The sequence below is a fragment of the Trachurus trachurus genome (genome assembly GCF_905171665.1).
Source record: "Trachurus trachurus genome assembly, chromosome: 4".
In the NCBI taxonomy this organism is placed as follows: domain Eukaryota; kingdom Metazoa; phylum Chordata; class Actinopteri; order Carangiformes; family Carangidae; genus Trachurus; species Trachurus trachurus.
This window is the reverse complement of record NC_139898.1, coordinates 28,506,473-28,533,999: the sequence shown is the minus strand read 5'-3', so window position 1 is coordinate 28,533,999 and position 27,527 is coordinate 28,506,473. Positions and strand designations below refer to the sequence as shown.

At 41.5% G+C, this 27,527-nt stretch overlaps 4 protein-coding genes across 4 annotated transcripts in view; 2 read left to right on the top strand and 2 right to left on the bottom strand.

Moving 5' to 3' along the window:
* LOC310985199 (tetratricopeptide repeat protein 14-like) overlaps positions 1-27,527 on the top strand; it is a 408,748-nt gene that overhangs the window by 354,633 nt on the left and 26,588 nt on the right. The gene's annotated exons all lie outside the window — the stretch shown is intronic.
* Positions 888-10,070, bottom strand: pycr3 (pyrroline-5-carboxylate reductase 3). The gene is made up of 7 exons (XM_083970727.1): positions 9,059-10,070; positions 6,203-6,296; positions 6,049-6,113; positions 2,949-3,128; positions 2,650-2,862; positions 2,104-2,196; positions 888-1,990 (listed from the first exon to the last, which is right to left on the bottom strand). The coding sequence occupies exons 1-7, from the start codon at positions 9,551-9,553 to the stop codon at positions 1,787-1,789; spliced, it is 1,344 nt and encodes a 447-aa protein (XP_083826853.1). The 5' UTR covers positions 9,554-10,070; the 3' UTR covers positions 888-1,786.
* Positions 10,348-19,785, top strand: bmb (brambleberry). The gene is made up of 13 exons (XM_083969782.1): positions 10,348-10,395; positions 11,232-11,500; positions 14,422-14,550; positions 14,637-14,822; positions 15,611-15,833; positions 16,507-16,623; positions 16,728-16,907; positions 17,666-17,872; positions 17,970-18,120; positions 18,911-18,972; positions 19,084-19,214; positions 19,313-19,434; positions 19,553-19,785. The coding sequence occupies exons 2-13, from the start codon at positions 11,234-11,236 to the stop codon at positions 19,680-19,682; spliced, it is 1,905 nt and encodes a 634-aa protein (XP_083825908.1). The 5' UTR covers positions 10,348-10,395; positions 11,232-11,233; the 3' UTR covers positions 19,683-19,785.
* LOC310984547 (GDP-L-fucose synthase-like) lies at positions 20,055-27,522 on the bottom strand. The gene is made up of 10 exons (XM_083969783.1): positions 27,456-27,522; positions 24,306-24,466; positions 24,086-24,200; positions 23,797-23,925; positions 23,101-23,174; positions 22,864-22,997; positions 22,547-22,678; positions 22,128-22,207; positions 20,792-20,891; positions 20,055-20,642 (listed from the first exon to the last, which is right to left on the bottom strand). Exons 2-10 carry the CDS (start codon positions 24,464-24,466, stop codon positions 20,587-20,589), a joined length of 981 nt encoding a protein of 326 aa, XP_083825909.1. The 5' UTR covers positions 27,456-27,522; the 3' UTR covers positions 20,055-20,586.

Below are 27,527 nucleotides of genomic sequence, written 5' to 3'. Positions count from 1 at the left end.
TGTGGATAAACTGGAATGTATTTACAAATCAAATCACATTTTAATTTAACTATTCCTGCATTTTCAACCTTTGTCCTTTTTTTTTTTTACTAGTCTATTGCTGTATAATCATTTCCTGCACATCATAAACCTGGTAATGAAGTGACAGACTAGGTGAAGTAATAGGCTAGAGACTTAAAATGCATGTCATTTATTCTTTTAAAATAGAAATGGAAATATGTTTTGTTTTTCTTAGAAATTGTATCCTTAAACCTTAAAAGCATTTGTCTTTATCTCACATAAACTACCTAATAAACTACCGTAGGCCTACACATAAAATCTGACCCACTGACCAAAGCTGAAATAGAAGAAGTGAAAGTGAAATCTCCATCATAACTTTGATGATGATATTCATCTGCAAAAGTTCATGATTGACAGCTGGGCCCATATACCATGGGTCGAAATCATGTGATATGATTAAAAGCTCAACAGCGGCTACTGAATGCACCATGCAGGGGATTCATCATAAATTGATCTGATTATTTCTGGATAAATCAATTAACCATCTGTCCAAAAAAACTAAACAAAAAATGAAAAAAAGTAAAATACACATCAATGTCCAATCAGCAACCCAGAAATATTAAATTTAAAATGCCCCTTTGCTTAAAAAAATACTCAGTTGATTGACGATAACTCTAAATCTAAGTGCTTAAGGTGGAATAATTTGATTTCTCTGCTGTTTCATAGGTCAAGAATCAGCCTTAAATATAAAGAGATGTTCAAACTGTTTTACAGCTTCTACTGTTGTATCTACTGTTGCCCGACCTTTATGAATTTTACAATTTTATCCAAGTATTGTGTTGTATTTATTATTATATTATTGTATCTTTCAAGAGCACCAAAAATAAATAAATGAATAAGGCAATGCACAGTGATCCAGTTCACAGTACACTTTATGAAAGTCGATTTTCTATACACGTGGAATTGTAGATCATGAATATTTTTCTACACATTGTGCCACGGAAACCCAGAAACTAGATGGAAGCAACGCTTGGGACAGAAACTATCACTGGAACGCACCTGAACTGTACAACCACGACCACTCTCAACATGATCCCAGAGATTAAAAAAAAAAAGTATGCTCCACTTGGCCAAGTATTAAACACTAATTTCTTTTTTTATATATATATAATCAAATACATCCATACATTTCGCTTCTGTTCTGCAATAGACCTTATTACATACACAGAATAATGCAGTCAAGGCTCGTAAGGCCTTTAAAGTGTACATCGTTGTTTTGTTGTACTCATTGATGCTACTGCTCATGTGATATTAGATTCCTTCTGTGCTCAAACACACAGGCCAGTGTTCAGTAAAATTTGACTAAAACTGAATTTAATTGTGATGATATAAATCCACAGCTATGGAAATAATCAAATTCAGGTTTGGGAATTTAATTACTGCCATAATTCGATAACTGAATTATTACTGTGCATGGAAATGTTGGCTGCCCCTCTCCCCCCCAAAAAAAGAAAAAAAAAAGAAGATCACAGGGTCATGAGTAAACAATTTACTTGTCAGTGTCAATGTTAAGATGAAGCCATTATTCATTTTTTGTTCGTAACAAATCCTTCGGAGAGAGGTATGAAATGCACTTGTTTAAGAGAAATGATGATGGAGAAACAAACAAGAAGTCCTGGTTTGTTTCTTTGATCCATGATGAGGTCCCAAAAAAAAAAAAAAAACTGTTTGTTGTTCGGCTTCACTTCAGTCCGATGAGCAGCATCTAAAAGGCAACCAGCAGTCTTCACTTTCTGCTTCCAGCTGCCGACTTTCGGCCGAGCTCCCTGGCCCGCTCCGTGGCCGACTCCACGGCGCTCATGGTCGTCGCCCTCAGGCCGCCCTGCTCCAGGGTGTGAAGCCCGTAAATGGTCGTTCCACCCGGGGTGCAGACCTCAGAGCGGAGCTGGGCAGGATGCTTCCCCGAGTCGCGTAACAATCTCCCAGCACCCTGCAACACATGGCAGCCAAGTTTACTTTTCCAGGTAATGTTTCCTCTTCCACTAATACATCTGTTATCATACTTGAAAACCATAATATTAATAGTAAGACTATAAAACTCACTAGAACCGTCTGAGACGCGATGCTTTGGGCCAGAGCGCTTGGCATGCCCATTTTAACAGCTCCTTCTGCCAGCGCCTCGGCAAAAAGATAAACCTGCAGAGAAGAGACACATGCATCAGAAAGAACGTTTCATAAAAATACACAACATGGAGCAGTTACTGTGAATGGGTCAATGCCAACTGTTGTTGAAAAACCACATACACATCAACATGTTCTTATCAAAGCTCCATTCATACTTATTTGTATCCTAATGTGATTTAGGTTTTTCATATTGATGTGCTCAACAGAGCACGGACACCAAACAGCAGATCTGGGATCAATGAAATTCTATAACACAATCAGCATTCAAGTCTCTGCAAGATGATTCCCAGTGAACAGTGAAATGAGTTCAAACAAGTTTGCTTTAAAAAACGGTTTGAACGTAAATGATCTGAGATTTGCGGCGGTGTGTATAAATGATGTATTGAATAAGATCCTGCCCTGAATTATAATCAGTTCTGATGTCCTATTGTGATACAAAAAAACGTTTAATCCCAGCTCACTCACAAAAGCGACTCCGCTCCCGCTCAGTCCCGTATGGATGTCGATCCAGGTCTCAGGTCCCTCCTCCACCAAACCACAGCGATGCAACAAGGAGCGAAGCAGAGCTCCGTCCTCCGACTTTGCATGTGTTCCTCGTGCGAACAGAAGAGCTCCTTCCTGAACCATGCACGGCAGATTTGGCATCAGCCGGATGACGGCTGAACTCTCTGGAAGCAGCTTCACATTGAGAAAAGAGAGAAAGAGTTGAGAGGGCGACTCACAGCCACAGAGCTGACGTCTGTTTTAAACACTGTGGCCCTCACCTCCTCCAACGTCGCCAGCGTTATTCCTGCTGCAACAGACACAATCGTGTGTCTGTCGGTGACGTGCTGTGAGATCTCATTGAGGACAACTGGCATCAGGTGAGGTTTGACCGCCACGAAGACGACATCTGAGCCACACACCACCTCCACGTTGGAGTGAGTGACAGCAACCCCCAGCTCCTGAAGGCAAAAGGAGGAGATGTTACTGACTCATGTGTAGAAACAGTCTCATGCAAAATGACCCAAATACACACACACACACACACACACACAAGATAAATCACTGCACCCAACTATGTGACAACCATGGAGCTCTGATGCTGTTGTGGCTCAATTTACAGATACTTTGTAAAACTGTGTGAAGTCTTAATTGTTTGAATCTTCGACTAGGGGTGATGAGTGTACGGTATTAAAACATGATTCACTCTGTGCATTATTTCAATACTTAGAATATATTACATGCACACATTTAAATAACGGATAAAAAAAATTACACTTGCAGGACTCCAGCTGCAACCTGGTTTCATGTGTTATTGTTTTTAGCACAAAAGGTTTTCAAGACATTTTGTTGTCAATGTGTTTGTTTATAGTGAGAGGGTGAAAGAGAGTGAGAGAAGTTGTACAAATGAATATAGTACTGTCAACAGCTCTTATAATGACATAAAGATTTATCCATTTGAAAGAATATCTGTGGTTCGTCACAAAACATTGGGACAAATGAAACCGTGCCAGTAGAGTTGTTGGTCCTTAAATGTGGACAGGATGCATTTGTGTTCATGCTGCTAAAGGAATGAGGACACGTGTGGTCTGAGTGACCGGATCTCAAATGCATCCTAACAGCATCTTGGGTGCGCTCACACCTATTTAGAGCTGTTCCACTTGTGTTCAGATCACCAGAGACAGATGTTAATACCAGGCCTGACCCTCTATGTAAACACCAAAGAGGCTGTTTTATATTCAGGGATGCAAACGGGGCAGGACCAAAAAAGAGAGGAATTGTCGTGGGGGGGGGCTCACCATTAACAATATCACAGAAAAGTCTATTTCCAGTAGTTCAACCCCAACCAAGTATTGAGTGCATATAGATGGACAGTTTTCAGAAGGCCAACATTTCTATATTAAAAATGCTTTAAAAAAATAAAAACCATTGCAATATTTCAATTTTGGAGATACTGATTTTTAGGTCTTCACTGAATGTTAGTCATAATTATTACTATTAAAATAAACTGAAGAAATAAAGACATGGGATTTAACATCCCATTCAGTGTGTAATGGACATATAGGCCGATATAATGTGTTAGTTTCACTTTAATTGAACACATTCTACATCGCGGAGGCGACGTCTCTCCTTCACCGTAGAAACGGGGCAGAGCTCCGTGGGAGACACCTGCCTGACACAGCAACGGACATGCACGGGGGGAAAACGGCGGCGCCGTCGCACCGAATGCACGCGGATACGCGCCGCTTTGGGTACCGAGCGCGCACGTCGCGTCTACATTGGAGGTGAATAGGAAGGCTCTGGGACTGATTGACTGTGGACCACCACCAGTCTGATCAGGTCCATCACAGCACAGCAGCTGCAGCTCTGCCCCGCTGTCACATGACGCATATCAGCGCAATCTGTTTACATTAAACCGACATCAGGAGAATAATGAGAATTATGATTAAAAAATATATATATTTGTTTCGAATTTTGGCCCCTGGATCATGATTTTTTTGGGCGCATTCTTGGTAAAAAAAAAAAAAAAAATCCTCTAAAAAAAGACAGTTGGGATGCATAATGTGTCTCATAACAGTATACTGTGCGTCGTTACCATGGTTGGTGAGAGCAGAAATGTTGTTGTAGGCCTGTGCATATTCTCATTTGTCCAGGTCATAGTATTTCAAAGGAGGTTAAATCGAAAGCAACTGGACTTATACTGAGTCTCCACACCAGATAGTTGGACCAGTCCCAGCCTGGTCAGATGCTACATGAACTGATGAAGCCTCTTGGATGAGAGGTGAAACGTCTTCCTAGACTTTTTTTTCAAAGGAGGTTAAATCGAAAGCAACTGGACTTAGTTATAATAAGTAAATAACTAAGTCCAGTTGCTTTCGATTTAACCTCCTTTGAAAAAAAAAAAAAAAAAAATGTTGTAGTGAAAATGGGCGGGCTCGTGAATTTTTTTTGAAACGAGTGAAAACGAGCGCTAATTCGCTTATCTCGCGTATCTCGCGTTTGGTTGCGCGTAAAAGCTCGCGCGAAAAAAAAGCGTTCCTCGTGTTTGAGTGGGAAGCCCCTTTGGGTCTTCCCACCAAACACGATGAAATAGACGAAGACGCGAAGGTCCCGTCGCCATAAAAGAATCGGGTGTATTGCGTCGCAAAAAAAAAAAGTCGCGTCTACCGCGTCTCGCGCCTAATCGCGTCTTTGCGTCACGGCCTTTTACACCGCGGACGTAACGAATAAACGGTGACGGTGTGAACCAACAACATAGAACAGGACCAGACGTGGCGTTGTTTCCTCTTTTCACCGACAGCTCCACTCTCCCTTACTTACACTAACTGTTATTGTTGAGGCCAGAGGATTGTGGGATTTGTAGTTTTTGACCAATCGCAGGTTGTGCTCTTTCTTTTTTGTGATTTTCCTGGTTCACACATGTTTTTTTTTTTTTAGGGGCAAATGCGAGCGAAATGCTCGCCCATGGTGGGCATACGAAAATTTAAGAGCTGTCTTATTTAAGTCTTGAACACAATAATTCAACAAATTTAAGACATTTTAAGGCCTAAAAGTGTGTAATGGACATATAGGCTATAACCAGAGACAACCATGAATGAGTTCGCCTCAGTTTCACGTGATTGTCACTGTCAGCCTGTTAGAAAAACATTTTACTGACCCCAGCTGAGACCCCCCCCCCTCCCAAAAACAAAAACTCTTCGGATCTGAACGATTCACACAAGTCACCTAATTGGTCATGAAAAAAGCGAGTTTCGCTTTTCGGCGCGCTGTTTGCATCCCTGTATATTACATCTGATCGTACACACAGGAACCATGATCGTAGCCACAACTGCTCACTTGCCTCCAAACTGACCAGAAAAGCAGAAAAAGAGGGAAATTTACCTGGAAGCGCCCCAGGTTCCTGGAGGACGGTGCACTCACTTTGATATTTACAGGAAGAACATTTCCTGCAGAGGAAACACACAGTTAGATCCTGAACCCCTTCTTTTGAAATACCCGTTTGCATTACTGACATTTTTTTTTCTTTTTGACTCACCGGCTAAGATGCCCTTTGTGATGCCAAAGGCCATGTTCCCAGCACCGATGAAACCGAGCTTCAGCTGTGTGTCCATCTCAGGGTCCATTTTGATCTGGAGGAGAAAAAGCCAGAGGAGAGGTTAGATCAATAGATTATGACAGAGTTTCTCAATTCCATAATAATAAAGTGTCTGAACCCACAACACCATACATTTCCCACGGCAACAATAAATCTCTCCATTAACTGTTAAAGCTGCAACAATTAGTTGATTAGTTAATTTATAGTCATTTTTAATTATGTTTTAAGCAAGGATGCTAAAAAGGAAAAGCATCAAACCTAAGGATTTGATCTTTGACCTTATCATACACAATAATGAACAGGATATATTTAGGTATTGAACATTTTCACTATTTTTATTGACATATTATAGACTAAATGATAACTGATAACCGTCCAGACGATCAATTAATCATGACCAAGGCATCTCCAAATGACGAAACTCCACTGAGGTAAATCCATATTTTCACAGTGCTACAGTAGGTATCACAACACTTTCATAAAGTATTGTGACAAAAAGTTACAGTGTGGGAGCCCACGTGCCCAGACACAACTGGTGCCAATGCACCAACACTGTATGGCAACAGAGAGATGCATTGTGGTTGTTTACATGCACGCGCGAAACCCGATCATGTGAGAAATCGGGATAAGGCAAAAAATCTGATAACATGGATAAATCCGGCTTGACAGTTTGTCAGTAATCAGATTTTCTCTCCTCCCCCTTCCGAATGTTGCCACAGCCGAGCCGTCTCCCTGTGCTTGGGTCTTTTTTATTTTTTATTTTGTCATGCAACTGCATCTTTAACCCAGTTACGAGTTCACAGGGCCAAGAAACCAGCACAAAGGCCGGTCAGTCTGACTGTAGATCACATCTCTCTCCCTCGCTCTCACAGCCCGGTGGCGTTTCAGAAAGCAGGGCACCAGTAAAAAAGCTGGTGGTAGTCAGACTTGTGAAATGCATCCAGTCCACTGAACGGAACAAATCATCATAATCATACACCAAAAACGTATCAAGATCTATTCTGATAAGTAAATTACTTATCTCTAACACGTGGATTTACAGCTTTTCTTCATTTCACATGAGCACATATTCAACATCTTGTTCAGACCTGGAGTCTCGGGAGATCCACATGTAAGTGGACAGGTGTGAACACACCTCTGTTCTGACCACAGGTGGCCACAGTGTGAACACAAATACAACCTGAGGTACACCTCCCTCTCTCCGTCTGTCACTTTCTCCCAACACACTGATGACTGACCCGTCTGTCACTGACTGGCAGGAAACAACAACACCCAAGAGTTCATTTGAATGTCGAGTGAGGAAGTGGGATCTGATCACAAGTGGTTTGATGGCAGGTGTGGACTGATGTGCTGAGAGCTGATCACTGCATGTTAACGTCAGGTCTGAACCGGTCCTCAGGGCGAACTCAAGAGGACTCAGCACTCGCAGATTCACTGTGAATCTCAAATGGTTTAACTTCATAAATCATTGTCGTGCCCAGCCCTCCTTCCTCCACACACAAACTCAACAGACCCATCTGTTACTGACTGGCTAAGAACCAATACGAACGCGTGTGTATATGCAATTCTGCATACAGAGCGGGGAAGTGAGATCTAATCACAAGTGGTCACTCGAGATGCATTTTAATGCCAGGTGAGGACCGACATCCTTGGAGGTATAGACGTGCATGTTAATACCAGGTCTGAGCAGAGCCTTTGGGTTTTCAGCTGCTGGTTGTCACAGAAACCTGACAACACCGGCATCTTTCTCAAACCTTCCTAATTGGCAGTGAACAACAGAAAACACATACACCTCCGAGGCTACACACCTAAAGATATGGTAATCAAATGTATTTAGATATTAGTACTATTAGATTATGTGGTTATACGCTGCTGTAGCAATTAGTTTTTTACATTAAGCTGCATTTTTGAACAGCTTGGTCAAACTAATACAGTTTATTACAGTCTATTAAAGCCTGTCCTCTTTATATAAGGTTTGTATATGTTTCATAGACAGGCTCATATTCCCAAGGCTGCAGCTTGTGATGCAGTTTGAACTGTACTGTATAAAAGGAACAGAAATTAAATCACAACTATTAAGTCTGGGAAATTAATCACCATCTAATTAGATTTGTTTTGTGTTGACAGGTTTCAGCTTCTTAAATCTGATTAAGAGCTAGTTTTTGTCTATGATGCAGAGTTGCGACACTTAATTGGATTATCAGCTTCTGAGGGATGATTGATTTATTATTTCAGTCTTTTTTCAAATGCAAAAGCACAAATATGTTCAAGTTTGAGGTGCAAAATAGAGAAAGATTTTTTGTAGATCAACATGAAGCTATGAAGCTGTGATGGACATTGTTCACTACTAGTGTTGTGGTACTAGAGAGTGAGACTGGTCTTATTCTCACGATCGGTCAAAAGTGGGAGTGTTATTCTGTTCAATCCAAATGTTGTTTCTATTAAATATGATATATATTTTACATAGAATTATCTTTTCTTTTTAGCTGAGGAATAAGGTTAATATCAATCAGGAGCACTGGTACTGGTCTCGCATTGCTAACACTATTCACTACTACTCTGTTAGCTGACAGAGGCAGCTCATCCAGCAGCACAGCCTGCAGCCTGCAAGGTGTGTAGACAGAGTTGAATCAATCAACTCTACAGAAGTGTAGTGCCTGTTGCATTATTAGACTGCACAATACGACACATTGCAGCTGGCGCACGAATGCATGCATCTAGACAACAATAAATAAATAAATAAATAAAATCACAACTATATAATCTAATGACAGACGACACCGCATCATCCCCTACAATTAAATCCAGGTTCTGAGTGGTATTGTCCGGGCAGGGCTGCGGCTGCTGCTCTTGTTGCTGCTGCTGCTGTTGCTGCTGCTGCGGCCAGTGCAGCATCATCGACGCTTCTTCTCCCTCCGAGTCTTCAGTCACTTCATCGTTCCTGTCAGAGTTCACGACGGCCCCGACCAGCGGGTGTCTGGACTCCATGATAGCCACCATAGTCTTCTCGTACCGCCACCAGCCCTGTATCTTGGTCGGGGCCGGGGAGTGCGGCTCCCTCTTGCACTTGTAATACGCGCTTTTGAGAAGTTTCCAGCGAAACTTGAGCTGGTCCACGGACCGGTGGTACCCGGCCGCCGTCATCCTCCGGTGCGCCACCTTGAAGAGTTTGTTATTCCTCACTTTCCTCCCGTCTAAGCATTTCTTCATATCCAGCTCCTTGAGGATTTCCAGAAACAACTCAGTCTCCTTCACGTCCCAGTTCTGCTTCTTGATACCTGAGTCGTCCATTGTTGTTGTGGTTGTACCAACGGCTACGAGCCCGTTTAAATCCAACGGTAGAATATAGAATCCTCAAACGGCTAGGCGGCTAATTCTAATTAGCATGCCTGATGTGGCAGTGGCCGCTGCTAGGTAGCTACCTAGCAACCGTTGCCGTGTTTTTTAACCGACGTGGCCCGTGCAAACCGTGCCGATAAAAACGTTAAAGTCCCCTCGTTAGCACCAAAAAAACTAGCCCTGCTATTGTTGTTGGTATCGGACAGCGAGGAAAATAATCCAGAGCAGATTAGATTAGAAATACAATGCACGTGTTTCTTGTTGACTGGACAACCATAAACTAACACGGAGTGACATATAATAAACACGGTGCCCCGGGACGAGGACGCCGTGAATAAAAACCGGCTAATATTTTAATCACCTGGGTGTTTTCTTTTTCAGATTTGCAGATGCCCGTCGATTTGTAAAAGCTCAAAGTGCAGTTTTAATACTAACTGTGAGAGATTCAGTTGCAACATCCAGAAAAAAAGACCAACCGGCTGACTGTCAGAAGTGGAGTATATGGGTGTTTGTTTTGATTTTACTGCCGTGCCCGCTGCGCCGGGTGGGCGGAGCAGTCACGCTGTTCACATCTATGGTTTTTACGTAGACACCGCCCCTTCAGCGCTACGCCGCGATATAAATCGAATGCACCGATGCCTACAAGCGATCCCATTGGCTGCTTGCTCCTCGTTTAGGGCGGAGAGATGGTGGGTGGAGAAAAAATTAGCTGTCATTCCAATCAGCTGTGTGAGGGAAACTCGGGATCAGCTCCTTCTGCTCTGCAAACGACCATCCTGCAACTTCAACAACAGGTAGGAGAATAGAATATTTTAATTTTGTGCATTTAATCCAGCCTTTTGCAAAAGATACGTTCACTTGTTTTCAGGTGTTTTACTCACAGGTTTCTGTATAAAAAAAGAAAGTGGGTGCTGATTGTGGTGAAATGTAAAGTTGGAAACATGAGGTGTTTTTTTTTGTTTTTTTTTCATGTTTATCACTTTCCAGAGGCGACGTTTCTGTGCGTTTGGTTTGGTTAAATCTAAATTGTATTGCTTTCCATGCTTTTCTATGGATGCATTGTCTGCAGGCTGGAGCTGCAGCAGCAGACATGCCTGGGCAAGTCTGCAAATGGGATACCCAGTCAGTCAGACATGAATGAATGAATGAATACATGAAGATAATCAATGCCCAACTCTCCTGAGTTTATAAAACACCAAAAAAAATAATCTACGTGATTTAAAAAATGCATCACACATTTTGAAATAATCATCCAAACGCATTGAATCGGGTTGATGTCGCCATCTAGTGACCAATTAAATTTGAAATATAAGAGAAATCTGGTGTGTAGCAGGTAAACATACAAAAAATATATATTATTCTTTTTTACAGTTACAGATAAGTGGGTTTACTTATAAGAAAAACATGCATAGTATTTTTTCCAAACATTAAGAATTTAGATACAGAGAAGTCGTCTTGCTTTTTGCTTACAAAGCACTTTCGACATTTTGTTAACGTGATAGTAGATGAGCAATTTATATTATTCGGGGAAGATGGTATTAAGAGTGTTGATCATTACATGTAAGGAAAAAGTTTGCTTTAAGGAAAATGTATCCCTATCATTAATCTTGAATTGATCGTCCTCTCCCAGACATGAGTCGTCTCTTGATCCGCCGTCACCAGTTTCTCCTGCTGCTCATCACTCTGGCCTGTCAGCATCCTCCAGTCACTGGGCTGTTTGAATGGCTGAGGCAGGCCGAGGCTCCTCCAGCTCTACCACCACCAGCACCACCAGCAGCAACTGTACCTCCATCTGTTCTAGCAAAGGATGCTAAGTTTGAGATGGCTACTGTAGATGAGAAGTTTCTGGCTGAGGCGAAGCACATGGAGCTCAGCCCACTGGACAGCTGTCATCACAGGGTAAACATGTCCCTCACACGACACTCGGGTCTTTTTTATTACTGATTAATCTGGTCAATATTTGTTCATTTGGCAAGAATCAGAAAGTAAAACTTAACAAATAAATATCCTGATGAATTAATTTACTGACCAAATGCATTTTCAGTGTCTTTTGAGAGCAAACTAGAAATGGAAGAGGCCAGAAATTTGTTCATTCATTCAGAGGGTCAGAATAGTGTCAGTACAGTCCCATTTTCTTCTTGTCACATCTGGGCCCAGTTGTTCAAAAGTAATCTGATCGGATTTTGGATAATGGATTGGATCAAATCTTGAAAATGAGTTGTTCAAAACTAAAAACGGATTTCGAGATCGGATTAGATCACGTAATCCGTAGTAGGATTGGGATAACTTTGATCCAAAGAGACAAAATGTTATTTAAATTAAATTCAAACTGGTCAAATAAACATCATTTATAATCTAGTATATATACATTTATATTTTGCACCTGATTTATAAACAGTGTTGGGAACGTTACTTTTAAAAAGTAATTAGTTATAGTTACTAATTACTTCTCCCAAAAAGTAACTGAGTTAGTAACTCCACTACTTCACTATAATAGTAACTAGTTACCAGGGAAAGTAACTATTGCGTTACTTTTTCTTTCTTTTTTTTTAAGTTTAAATATGTCGAAGAATTTGGATTTTTTTTCTCTCATTTTTAAATTGTATTTTATTGTTTTCATATATTTCACTGATCGCAATTATGGAATGCGAGTGTGTGTTTTATTGAAAGCGAGGCTGGTGTGCCTATGAAAATAGGTTACAGTGGGTTTTTTAAGTGCTGTGGCTACAAGCAAATCTCATATTGTCTCTGTACAAAGACAACAAAGACCTTTTTAAATGTGAAAACAGCGGAGACCTATTCAAGATTTGCGTTTAATAACAGGCGAAACATCGAAATTAATTTATTCATGGCCACATTAAGTGAAATTATTAACTTTACCGATTATCCATCTGATTATCTGTCCTGCTGCGAGCGCACAACAGGGTATCTGCGGATCCTTAAAAAGTCTTAAATTCATGAATCTAAAATTAAGGCCTTAAAAAGTATTAAATTTATTAGAAAATTCTAAGATGGTCTTAAATATATAATACACAGCATCATAAAATATGTATGCACTTAAACTTTTATATGAAATAACAGGGTATGCGCGCGGGGTCTTAAAAAGTCTAAAATGTGAAAATCTAAATTTTAGGTCTTAAAATGTCTTAAATTTGTTGAATTATTGTGTTCAAGTCTTAAATAATTTTAGACAGGTCTTACATTTTCTTATGCCCACCATGGGCGAGCATTTCACTCGCATTTGCCCCTAAAAAAAACAAACATGTGTGAACCGGAAAAATCACAAAAAGAAAGAGCACACGATTGGTCAAAAACTACAAATCCCACAATTATCTGGCCTCAACAATAACAGTAGTTAGTGTAAGTAAGGGAGAGTGGAGCTGTAGGTGAAAAGAGGAAACAACACCACGTCTCGTCCTGTTCTATGTTGTTCGTTCACACCGTCACCGTTTATTCGTTACGTCCGCGGTGTAAAAGGCCGTGACGCAAAGACGCGATTAGGCGCGAGACGCGGTAGACGCGACTTTTTTTTTTTTGCGACGCTACACCCGATTGTTTTATGGCGACGGGACCTTCGCGTCTTCGTCCTTTTCATCGTGTTTGGCGGGAAGACCCGCAAGGGGCTTCCCGCCAAACACGAGGAACGCTTTTTTTTCGCTCGAGTTTATACGCGCGACCAAACGCGAGATACGCGAGATATGCGATTTATCGCTCGTTTTGACTTTGTGTAAATTCGCGTCTTCACGAGCCCGCCCATTTTCACTACAACAACAACATTTCTGCTCTCACCAACCATGGTTGAGGTCACAACGCTGCTGTAGCTGCTCTGGAAGAGTTCCAGCTGATGAGCTACAGAGACTTTAGAGTCTAAAGGAGCAGTGCGTCGCTGTGTCGGACTGTTTGGATTTAATGAAGAAGCTGCACAGAGTCAGGTGAGCAGAAGCTCAGGACAAACACTTCGCTCCGGGACATAATGTAGCTACACCTCACATGTTCTTGTCTTTTACCTCAGGGAGATTAAAGTAGTGTCTGTTTCCACTTTCCCTCCGATCTCGGCAGCTTCCCTCTGCTAGTCTGTGTGTGTGAGGCTAAACTGCGTGCGTGTGTGGTTTGTGTACAAACTGAACACTGCCTCTGATTGGCTTAGCATGAAACCTTACTCTGCCTCAACCAATCATCATCACTTATGCGGTTGTCTCGTCCCTCCCTCCTCCCCCCTCCCCTCACCAAAGGAGAGGAGGAAAAAACAACAACAGTTTAGCAGCTTCTGTGTCTGAGATGAGATGAGCCAAGTCGGAGGACAACGGCTTCAAAGTAGTTTGTAACGCGCCTCATTTAATTGTCGGTAACGGTAACGGCGTTGTAACGGTGGAAATAGTAATTAGTTAGATTACTCGTTACTGAAAAAGATAACGCCGTTAGTAACGCCGTTTATTTTAACGCCGTTATTCCCATCACTGTTTATAAACCATTATGGTGATAAAGTAAACTTTTGATTATTCCACAAATAAAGAACTTTCCCCCAACTACTGGATATTTAAATGAAATTTGAAGTTCGAATTTGAAACACATACTGTATGTATGTATGCACATACTAATGTACTGTAAAATTTGGGTTTTTTATTTGTTTGTTGTGGGTCAGATAAGGTCTGGCAGTTTAAAAGACATTGAAGAAACAAAAAACAGCACAGAAAACAATACATACATCCCATTTTCAAATAAATACACCTTGAGTGGCCCCATGCTGCTGCTCTACCTTCGGATAATTTTGATCCAGATTACACCTTTTTGAAAAACAGCGACGTTATGTCCTGTGATAGGTTGTTGCCCGGCTGAAGGCGAGCTGTGAAAGCCTCTCGGAGGAGCAGCTGGCGAAGCTCGGAGTGGTTCTGTTCAACTGCCAGTCGGAGAGCGAGGGGCGGCAGACCTACACGTGTACAGACGAGATGGTAAACCCACACAGAAGAAACTGTACTATAAAGACAATTAAAACAAAAGGTCATATGAATAATGATGTGTTGATGTGATGTTTCAGTCTATTAAAGAGTGCACAGCAGACATGGACTCGGACACGTGGAACGCCTACCACATAGTGAGCAACCGAGCTCGCTCCGTCTGCTACGCAACTCGTCAGCAGCTCTTTCGGCGCAGAGCGGAGCACACGGTCAACGCCCTCATCTCCACAGCCACCAGCCAGCTGGACGCCATGAAGGACCTGAAGGTAGAGTCGGCTCCTCCTCCTTTTTGCTCCTCCTACTTCACATGCACAGTTTGTCGTCTGAGTATTCGCCTTCTGATCTGGATGTTTGTTTTTGTGATTGTTTTTTTTTTTTTCATTACTTCAATGGTAACAATAATGACCACAATAACCAAAAGCACTATATAACCCCTTTCAGGAGCCCTTGAAGAAATGTAAGTATTTGCCCCACTTTGCTTCTTATAGAGCCAGTCTACCCAGTTGTTTATATGACATTTTTTCGAATGCTGCCACTCGTGCCGCCTCTTTCAGAGAGGGCAGCCCCTTCGTCTTCCACTCCCTGACAAGTATTTGTCCACCAATCATAATACTGGTTTGGACATAGCTTTTAATGTTTTAACCCTGTCCTGTCAGAACTGAATCATCACCCAAAACGAATAATCTAAGGCTAAATGGGATTTGCATCTCTGTCATCTCACACGGATTAATATAAATATTGGTCCAGAATTGTTGCACTTTGTCACAGGACCATATAAAATGAACTAAATTACTTACGTCAGATTTGCATTGCTAACAATTTGATGTGGGCAATAATTGTAGTCTAAATAATCTGGAAGGAGTTCAGTAAAAAACGATGTATAATTTGAATTGAATTGAATGAGGCGTACTCTCGCACCCCTTGATGCAACTTTTTACAAATTCTATTCCAATCCTCATCACTGAAAGTCAAGCCCAGATCCCTTTCCGATGTCTTCTGCAGAGCTGAAATGGGCCCATCACCAATAGGGGATGTTTGTTTGTTCCAAACACAGGAGGGCCAGCTGGAGCTGAGGGAGCTGACTGCAGCCTCCCTGGACAAGCTGCTGGAGGGCCACAGTGCTCTGCAGGCCCAGCAGGGTAAACTGTCTGAAGGCCAGGGCCAAATGGAGATTTCACTGACGGACAACCTGGAGCGTCTGGGTCAGGAGAAGGCGCTCATTGCCTCGGGACAGGAGCTCGTAGCTCAGCTCATCCAGGGCATCACTAAGAAAATGGGTGAGTGAATTCACACTGTTGGACTAGAAACGCTCCATGATGTCTCAGTCACTTAAAGAGATGGTTCGACGTTTTGGCATTTAGGTTCCTTACCTTTTAATGGTCGGTGCAAGCTATTTTTAGAACGGCGGAGCAGAGCCGTGAGCTCCTCAGAGCTACACTACGGAGGCTCATGGGATTTCTTGGTTTTCCTCATCAAACTCATCAAATACACAATCCAACAACTCAAAAACGCTCTGGTGAACAAGTTGTGACCTGCACATTCACCACGCTATGAGATAATAACAGAACGTTACCAGACAGAGTTGTTTGCCAAAAAACTGCCCCTGACGGGAATGCGCATCAGCGGTTTTGCATGAATTTACCTCTAAAACAACTCATAACGTTGTGTTATTATCTCATAGCGTGGTGAATGTGCAGGTCACAACTTGTCCACCAGAGAGTTTTGGAGTTGTTTGATTGTGTATTTGATGAGTATTATGAGGGAAACCAAGAAATCCCATGAGCCTCCGTAGCGTAGCTCTGAGCAGCTTGCGGCTCTGCTACGCCGTTCTAAAAATAGCTTGCTTCGACAATTAAAAGGTAACGAACCTACTGCTATGACTATAGGGATTATTAATGTTGAACTATTCCTTTAATCTGAAATCGCATTTGTCTTCTGTCCTCCTCCTAGAGAACGTGAGCGAGAATCTGCAGATTCAAGGCTCGGAGGTGCAGGACAACCACAAGGCCATTGTGAAAGACCTCTCGGACGTCAGACACCAAGCCCAAGACATCTACCAGAAAATTGGTAAGAAAACCAGACCAGAGCATCACAGAATGAAGTCGTCATCGTCGTCGCACGTTTTCTGAATTTATAGCTGACGTCGGTGTCGTCTCCTTCCCTCTGCTCAGATCACAGCATGATGGAGTTTCTGCAGTACCAGGACCAGACCTCCCAGTACTACACCGACCTGATGAACAAGCTGGAGCGCATGAACAGCACGCTGGGAGTGATGCTGCACTACATCGACAACATGCAGAGCCGCATGGAGGAGCGGCTTCGCATGATCCAGGGATACCTGGGCTGGGCAGGTGAGGCCACACACACCGACTGACTGTAGGCCCACACTTTTCATGGCTTTGTTTTGATTTTTCTGCTACCAAAAGAAATAGAGAAACCAAAAAAATAACTCCAAAAAACTGAAAAAAAAATCTCAGAATCTCAGAAAAACAGGCTTTTTAAAAAAAAAAAATTTTTATGCAATATGCTTCCGCAGTTATTAAACAAATTTGAATAAAAACATTTACGTGACACAAGACAAGTCACATTGTCTGTTATCTTGGTTCTTTTTAGAAATGCAAGATCTTTTTAGGAGAAGGAGAAGAAGTTTTAGGGTGATTCATAAAATTGTTACCAACAAAACGATATGTAGTAGTATTCTTAGAGCCATTATGTAATTGTCAGTTTAGCCACTAGGTGGGGCAGTATGAACGCTAGCATGTGAATAGCTACAGGTGTATAGATGTGGAGAAGCAAATAGTTTTCTGACCGTGTGAGTGTTTTGAATGTTGAAGCGTTTTTCCCATGAACAGAAACTATTATCATGTATGAAATCTTACCTGTTTTGTTTTTTTCCAACCTGTGCATAAAGTGAGCATTTGTGTGAATAAATGGGTCACAGCACTCAAAGAGTACACTGTATCGGACATGATGAATTTGTTTCACAAGAATAAACTTTATTCTTTCACAAGAATAAACTAAGAAGTGTATGTTCTGTATCTCCAGTCATGAACTCATCATCCTCATCATGGGTCACTGACCGTTTCCCTCGTGCTTGTCGTGCTCACAGGTTTGAGTCTGTCGGCCATGTGGACGTGCGTTTCACACAGCGGCTACTTCGTGCTGTGTGCCGTCCTGCTCACCTTCCTGCGCTGTCCCGGTTTCTCCCGGGCGATGCTGCTGCTCACCGTCCCTCTGAACGCAGTGGCCGAGGTCAACCAGCAGCCGGCGCTGGACCTCTGCAGCCTCAGCCTGCTGCTGCTCGCTCTGTCTCTGGGTACCGACCTGAAACTGCTGCTCTCACAACGAGGCAAATGAGACGCCACTGTTAATTTACATGCATTGCTCACAGTGTTTTTCTTCCCTGTGTGCAGCTCACTGGTTTCTCAGTCAGCTGGTGTCGTGCTTCCAGATGAGAGGAAAGCCGGCCGCCCCGGCGCCGCTGCCTCCATGTGACATCGTGAAGCCGCAGAAGCAGCACGTTTCGTCCTGTCACTCATATCCTCCGTCCTCTACACCTCAGAAGTGAGTCCACAGACAAGGCTGCAGCTCAGGACTGGTTTTAAAGGGATACTTCACCCAAAATCGATTAATCAATTCACCAATTTTCTAATCACTGTCATGCCAAGGAAGAGTTTGGAGAACTTTCGGGTGTTATCAAAACGCTTTTGGAGTTTAATTATGGATGAAGTATCCCCTTTAATAATAAACCTAACAATAATTTTCCCCATCTGTCTTTAATCTGCCTGATCTAGAAAAGTGATATAAATAGAAATGTACATTTAAGACACTGGCAATAACACTTGTATAGACTCAGGCTATTAATCAAAGTTTAATGTTAACATTAAGTGAACAAAAGATTAGAAAGTTTTAATATTTTCCCTTTTTAAAATATTTTTAAACATTTGTATGTCTCTGTGCTGATGACAATCAGAGCCAGAGATGGATTGTTTTCAGTTGTTGTTTTTTTAATCCATCCCATCATGGTGAACACCATATAATCAGTAATGTCTTGATGGAGCTTCTTCATACTTGGCCAAAATATTTACTTGGAACCAAAAATCAACTGATTAGATTTTGGGAGTCAGTCAAAGCAATAACCTAACTTCACACAGTAATTTATGACAAAACTTCACACATAGTTGATGTTTTATGATTCTGGAGAAACAAGGATTTAACCTGCAGCTAGTCTGAGTGGCAGAGGCCGACAATTAGTTTACATGAGTCCCCTGATAATGCATCATGGTGCGGGAGAGAAACTCTATTGCTTTGTACTTAGTTTATTTGATGCAGTCTGTTATTTTTTCACCCTCAGGGACGAAATTGACGGCTTCGTTGAGCATGAGGACCTGTTGAATCAGGACAGCTTCATATCAGGTGTGAATTATAAATTGTTGTTTATAGAAAAATGACATGATGATTCCATTAAAGTTAGACTAAAAGTTTGCTCACATTTATGTCTCTGTGTGTGTGTGTGTGTGTGTGTAGGCGACCTCGGCATATCAGCCGTGTCTCCCCCTCCGAGGAAGCCGAAGCTTGAGTCCAGGTTTTTACCAATAATCTGCGGCACACCCGGTCACTCCACTCCGAGGCTCGTACCACAGCCAAGTCTGCCAGCGGTGAGCAAATCCATCAGTGTCACAGGAAACATAACTCTTAATGAATCATCCATTCACATCATCATAAGTCCTGTGTTTTTTTTGTTTTTTTTCCCCAGGCTCTGATTGACGACATACCCCCCAGAAACCTCGGAGGAGTTTTTGATGCAGTGAACGACTCGCGTGATTTTGTGAATGACTCACGAAGTGCGAGTCCGACCGCTTCGGTGGTTAGCAACAGGTCGGTGTTCACTCTTCTGATGGTTACTTACAACACTTTTTATTCTTTCTCCAAATTTGAATTTGTCCCCAATAAACTGAATGTCTCCTTTTTATCTGCTCCCGTTTTACTGCGGCAGCTCCCTGTCTGGTCGCCAGCTGTGCAATGGAACCACAAAAACGGGGAAGGCCTGTAAGAAGAGAGCCGTGCTGGGACAGGAGTACTGCAGAGTGCATGAGGGGGGTCACACCTCCTACATCCACTCCTGAAACAACTTCACTTCTTTACCTCTTTTTTTTTTTAAACTGTGTTTTCTTTATTAGAGAGACTTTTATGCAAATACAAACTGTTACTGTGTCTTTGTTGTTAAATTCTGCCTGCTTTGCTTAACAGATACTGTGGCGTTCAGATATTTTTAAATACACTTTTATATTTTTATTTCAATGTTGTTGTTGTCTTTTAAATGACCATTTTAAAGTGAATAAATTATCTGTGTATATCTGTGATTCTGTCTAGAGAAATGTTTTAATGACTCGTCCAAAAATCTAAATCACATAAGAAAACTGAGCCAGTGAAAGTGAAATTGGTATAAAATATTTATTTGCTCAATGCCAGTATACGGAGGAGGAGAAAATAAATCCTAGTCACCAGTCTAACAGCAGCACACCATTAACCTCCATTCTGGTCAAGGCAGAGTTATTTAACATCCCAAACGCTCTTCTATAAAATAAAATATAAAATCCCCAAACTCTCCTACAGTAAAAGTAATCGTGTTTTTCTGTATTACTGATTTTTACGGAATAAGACTTGCTGAAATGAAATATTGTGCCAGCACCTGGATTCCAAAGATTAACAAAATGATAACAGTGAATAAGACCCTGGAAATACTACAAACCGGTAGAAGTGGAATATGGTGACTACAAGTACAAGAGATTGGTTATTATATAGAAAGAGAAACAAGTCTTCAGCAAACATAATTCACTATGGTGCTGAAATGTGGGTTTAAGGTGAGAGACATTCAGTCCCTTCAGTCAAGAGTGCAAAGATGGGAAGTAACAGAAGCAGGTCGTTCCCTCCGTCTCCTTCATTCATCTTCTCTTCCTTCAGAACAGGTCACAGATCCACAGAGATTTTGTGCCGACTTTGTGAAGCTGAGTTTTTTTGGGGGGGTTTTCATTTGCGGGCTTCATCATAATGGGCAACAAACCAGTCACAGGTTTCCTTTAAGGCTGCAAGTGGTAAAACAAGAAGAGCCAGTAAGGACAAACAGAAGATGTAACCACTGTGCCAGCTGTACTTTGCATAACTCATGAATCATCCAAATAGTCGTTTGCTTGCACACACTCATGCAGGAATTTAATTTTAAGACAATCCTCACCTTGGTTGAAGGGCGTGAAGGTGAAGTCTGGACGGTAGCGCCGCAGCTTTGCATTGCTCGCCGTCTTTTTGAACTGACCGTCTGCTTTACTTGTGTCATACTACAGGTCTGAGGTCAAGGAAAACCACATGAAACACACAACAAGAGTAATACATTTTGCATATTTTACATATGTAGTCATGTGACTTCATACCTGTCAGGAAAACAGCTGTTACTTATGATTCAGTTCAGTAGCGTCTGATATTCAATTTCAGATTTGTATCTTGGTTGAGAGGGTGATCAATCACAGTGAACAAGATTTTGTTCCGCAATTTATGCATTTTATGTGAGTAACGTAATTTAATATCACACATTTGGCACTTTTATCACCCGTGGATAATTTTAAAGTCTCAGCAGATTGAGTTTTGTAAGTAGACTGAAGCTGGCTGAACGCACTGGCTGCCTGTAGGGTTATAAATCCTTCTTTAAAAAAAAAGAAGAGTGCATCGGCCAATTTTTTCAAAGTTAAAGCAGAAGTAAGCGGAATGTTAGTGTTAATATAAGTCTTAAAGGGACAACGAGGAGTTTCTATTTGGTTATAAAAAAGTCTCACGTTAATGTGGATGAATCTACGCTACCCACACTTGTTAATGGGCCCATTTTCGATAAATATATCGTTCTGTCTCTATCGTTATTTTGTTATTATTAGTGGTGGCGGAAATGCTGGGCGAGCCGACCAGCATTTCCTTTCACAGCGAGTTATGAGAATAACGCCGCCGAATCGCTGTTTATGGTCGGAACTACGGCGGTAACTGAACCTCTTTGAACCTCTGACTTTAATTCTTGATGAATGAAAACATGAGTCTGTCTTGGGCCGGTCGAAGAATTTTACGGTGCGCGCGGAGGCTCATAAACGCTTCACTTTCCCAAAACTCCTCGTTGTCCCTTTAAATAGTTATATCTTCCGACAGCAATCACTTATATAGAGTGTTTGGTCTGAAACACGGGTCTGTCAGTCACTCTGCTCTGCTGTAAGCCGAGGAGAAAACTTTCCTTGTATCCTACAACCTTTATCCAATGAGGAGAGAGAACGGCATAAAGGGGCAGTCCTCTCTGTGTGTGCAGCCAAGGGATGCGCGTGAATGTGGTGACGTAGGGACGAGGGCGGGGACTGCTAACTCCATCGGCTGACAGGAAGTTAGCCAAAACGACCGGATCGCTTACTTCTGCTTTAAGTGAATGATTTGGAAAACCTTTGCTGAGCAGAACAACGACTACAACTATAAATCACTGATACGGCTTCAACAGCTCATAACACTTCATCAGTTACTGATAGTTTCCATGATTGAAAGGATACAATAACTTCTCCTTTGAAGCCTATCGCCGTGACGACAGATTCTGCTGCTTCTTTGATGGACACTTCATCCTCCTCTCCAACTGCAACCAACAGACAAAACACAGTAATTATTACACCACGGTTAAAATTCAGCTTCAGTACCTGATTTCCTGCTGTGTGTGCCAATATTTGCTGCTTAAATGTTTGCTCTTGCGTGCCACACCCTTGTGTTGTGTCTCTGTCTGCTGTGTGCTTCTGTTGTTTTCACCCACAAGTGTTGGTGAAATAAATTGATTCAGAATAATCAAAACGAAATACTCACTAAACAAAATACTAAACTAAACAGCACTAAATACTAACAATAAATAAATAGCTCCAACAATACACAAAGGTTAATGAAAACATTTTAAAAAAGCAAAGTAAAGTGTTTGATGACTCACCAGAGAGAATGATCGGATCAACCTCCGGATACTCCCTCAGCACCCACAGGAAGAGTCGAGCCAAGTCCAAAGAGTAGATGAACTGTCTTCTGGGAGTGCCGGAGCCCCACACCACCAAGGACTTCTCCTCCTCTAACAACACACAGAAAGTACATTATTATTCTTCGCATATCCAGGTCCAGTCTTAGCCTCTCAGCGACTCATCTTGGTTGAAGTCGCTATAATTCAAACACTCATTATAATTCAATTCACGCCAAGAAAATAAATTCACTTTCTACTGAGTATCGGCACCATGTATGAGAAAGAATGAGCCTCACTGTGAGCGATGTAGGCTTTGTGGATGAGGCCGGGCAGCACGTGACCGTCCTCGATGCTGAAGTTGTCATGAGGACCGAACACATTGGTGGGAATCACGGCTGTGTAGCACCTCCCGTACTGCTCCTGATACCCCCTGTGGAACAAACACAAACAAACCCACACCTCTAATTCATGCGACTAGATTTGGATAAATTCAACTGGACAGATTATAAAAACAGCAGATTCAGTTGACATACCTGTTGTAAACATCAATCATTCTCTTTGCATAGGCATAGCCAAAGTTTGACTTATGAGGCGGACCGTTGTGGATCTGGTGCAAAGTTGATAAAGGGAAGTTAGTGGGCATTTACGAAAAAAAAAAAAAAAAAAAAAAGACACATCAAAGCTGCAAAGGTGTGAATTTAAAGGGATAGTTCAACATTTTGGCAAATTGGCCCAAGCTGTTTTTAGAACGGCGGAGCAGAGCCGAGAGCTGCTCAGAGCTACGCTATGGAGGCTCATGGGATTCCTTGGTTTCCCTCATCAAACTCATCAAATACACAATCCAACAACTCCAAAACGCTCTGGTGGACAAGTTGTGACCTGCACATTCACCACGCTATGAGATAATAACGGAGACAGAGTTGTTTTTGAGGTAAATTCATGCAAAACCCCTTATGTGCGTTCCCGTCGGAGGCTGTTTGTCTGCATTTGCCTCGAAAACCACTCTTTGGAGCTGTTGGATTGTGTATTTGATGAGTTTGATGAGGGAAACCAAGAAATCCCATTAGCCTCCGTAGCGTAGCTCTGAGCATCTCGCGGCTCTGCTCCACCGTTCTAAAAATAGCTTGCACCGACAATTAAGGGTAACGAACCTACTCCTAAAACTACATGGATTATGGCAATGGGCCAATTTGCCAAAATGTTGAACTATCCCTTTAAGAGACACTCACCATGGTCTCATCGATAGGATAGGTGGTCTTATCTGGAAAGATGCAGGTGGATAAGCATGACACCACCCTGACGACGTTCATCTCATGTGCCGCCTGCAGCACGTTGTCATTTATGTAGATGTTGTTCCTCTGGAGGAAATAGAAAATTAAAAACCTTTCTTTTATAATGCAACATACCGTACATGGAATAATCTGCAAAAGGTCTTTCAATTCGATTTTTTTTTACCGTCAATACAACTGTTCAAAGTTATAAGCAGTGTGTGATAGCAGAAGAACAACTTCCCCGTACCCAGAAGTCCAGGTTGTACTTCATGTTCTTGAAAAGCCCTCCAACCATCGCCGCCAGGTGGATGACGTGGGTCGGCCGATGTTTCTCGAACACCGCTCGTGTCTCCTCCATTTTCCTGCAGCGAGGTCAGACACAACATGAAAACAGTCTCTCTGAGTCATGGTGAGTTTGTACATAACCAACACCTCAATAATTAAAAACAGGTGTAGGCGGCTCTCACATGAGGTCGGCATCTTTGGAGGAGAGGAATATCCACTCTTCCCCCTCCTTGGCCCCCCCCTCCTCCTTGACCACGTGCTGTATGGCCCTGCCCACCAAGCCAGAGCCTCCTGTCACCAACACCCTCATTGGGCTGGTGTGATTATTATCCTGACCGTTCATCTACAAAAAAAAAACAGGCACACAAAGGTTCTGTTATTGATCTGTAATTTAGAACAATAAGTAAAGACCTTGAAGAAGCTTTCATTACACAGGAACAATTACAGGATGGACCGAATCAAATGTAATACCTTTTCAATACCACGTGCAATGTGATAACTTGAATGTTGGACAACAAATGATCAGCCTAATTCATCCAAACAATTAATTAATTTATATCGGAGCTGTGACAGTGATTCCCTAATAATTCTTAGCTACGTGATTAATCAGTAAATATAACCCAGAAACACACATAGACATAGACTTAGAGATACTTTATTGATCCCAGAGGAAATTCAAGTATCCAGTAAGAAAAATACATATACATTCATATAAATTAGGTATGTCCATATGTTATTGAGATAAACTACTAAAATTAGAATAAATAGAAGAAACTGTTTCAAATTGGGTTGTATTGGAACGACCTAAAAGATCCAGGGACCGCCTGATTCCTTGGGTTGCAAAGTAATCTAATATTTTTTGTATGACAGTCACAGAGTCCCATTAGAAGACCACAAAAGCGGGGAGAGAAACAAAATACTAACAATGAAAAGATGCAAAACAAGCACAAACAAGACAATAACTGACATCGAAACCTGGAGGAGCCAGATTTCATTTTTCAAAACAGCGAGGGTGCTGTATTTCGTTCTTGTTTTTTTTAATTGATAAGACCTGAGGCTGAGGCTGGCCCGGCCTGCGGTCACGGTGTCAGGTTATCTGAGGTGATTGTTGTCAGTTTGCTCAGGTGCTGCTGATTGTGAGAGAAAGAGACAAACAGTTTTCGACCGTGCTCGGTTATAATAAGTTAAATTTTGTGATAAGTAAATGTACACGTCAAAACAATTAGTACATACCAACAGTTCGCAGCCAGTAGTGCTAAAGTACAGGTTTTAGTTGCTACCTACACAACCATAGCCATGACTGTAGTAAAAATGTCTCTCTTTTGGCCTGGGAGACCGGTCCGGTATAGGAGGTGAGGGGGATTTTTACTTATCTGTGCTCAGTTTTTTTATTAATCTGTCTATGCCTGGACCCAGATTAGAACTGATAAACTGATAAAAACAAAAAAAACAAATGTATTGATAAAATGTGAATTGAAGTTTTCTGATACACTCAAAAGTTGTCCATTATGAGCCAAGTGATATAATGTCTTAACTCTGAACTCTAACAGTCTGAGTAGACTAAACACCATTGTACATGTAGCCTACATAGGCTATGTGATTTTTTATTTATTCTTACTCTATTTTATCTTATTATTATATCTTAATCTTAAAATATTTCATTCAACTATCTCACTTTGTGTTGATTTATCCAACTATTCCGGAGTTTGTAACAAAGAAGTTTGTATCTGCTGGTTTCCCAGCCTCAGAGTGAAAGATAAAAACAGCTTGTACAGCATTATAAAAACCTGTTCCAAGATCACCGGAGTGAAACTCAGGGACCTGAACAGTTTTTGTGACCGACAAACTTTGAGGAAAGTAAATAATATTTTGGCTTCTCCTGGTCACGTGCTGTCAAGTGAATTATCTCTGTTGCCCTCAGGTCATCGCTATGTCTCACCTGTCTGCAAGACAAACTGTTTTTTAAAATCCTTTATCCCCTCTGCTATTCGCCTCTTAAATTCTTTATAATGATTTTATTCCTCTTACCATGCACATTTTATTGGTCAAACATAATAATAATAATAATACATTTTATTTATAAGCGCTTTTCCAGAAGCTCAAAGACACTTTACATACAATAAATTCAGAGCAACTTATGTATTATTCTCTTATTCAACTGATCTTTGACAACAATGTTTCCTTGGCATCCTATTCTATTTATTTACCTTATCTTTTATATGTATTTATTGTGTGTACTGTGTTTCTTTTTGGACTGTGCAAGCTGCTGAAATCAATTGCCCCTGGTGGGATTAATAAAGTTGTTTGAAGTTTGAAGTTGAAGTTGAAGAAGGGAATAAATAAAGTAATCCTGAATCTGAATTTAGCTTTATAAACATGCTTTATTCATGTCTTCCTCGCCCCGGATACTCATAGTTAACAGTGCAGCTGTTGTGTGTACAGGACAGGTGTGTATCATAAAGCTGTAAAGTAACCACTCAGCTGTTTGCAGAGCTGAATGTTTATGTTTATGTTTATGTTTATTGAGGATCCCCATTAGCAGACGAACAAACGCCAGGCTAGTCTTCCTGGGGTCCTTTTCAAAAGTACAAAATAAAATAATAATACACAGATCCAGTTACAAAACATACACAGATCCAGTTACAATAAAAGAAAGGATAAAGGAAAAGAAAAAGATAGTTCTCAAAATAATAAAATAAAATAACAATACACAGATCCAGTTACAATAAAAAGAAAGAAAAAGGGAAAGAAAGAGAAAGTTCTCAAAATGATAACATGAAAGATTAACTCTTAAGTCTAAAAAGTGACTTTACATGTTTCTTAAATGCTTTTTTACTGGGAATGGTCCTAATATTTAAATGCCACGTCATTTGCCTGAAAGCTCAGGTAAACCTCACGTACATAATGAATTTTTTTGCATGTACATATGTGTTAGATGTGCATGTGAGGGCAACCACAAAGGAAGTTGGACAGCTAACGGTATCATACCTGAGTCCAACCTGAAGCAGCTAACTAGCTGTAGCTTATTTTTGCCAACTAGCTGCTCTGTTTTTAGACACAGTTTAAATTGATACGATACCCCCAAGTCCACCTGTAACTTGTTACCTGCTTGTCTCCGTGGGTAACTAACTAACTAACTAAGTAGCTCCTCTGCACAGACACTAGATGCTGTCATGTACTTAGCTGTTAGCCACACAAGCTAACGCCATTAGCCAAAGTTGTTGTTAGGCAACGGTCACGTTCATTCATAATTTCAGACAGAATGTATAGTACTACCTCGCGCCGGTGCAAAGAGTAACGTAAATAACATATGTAAAGTAACTGTTACTCACCAGTTAGCTGTAGACTGCACGCGCACACACACCCTCACTCTCTCACACATGCACGAGAGGAAAGCGTTGTCA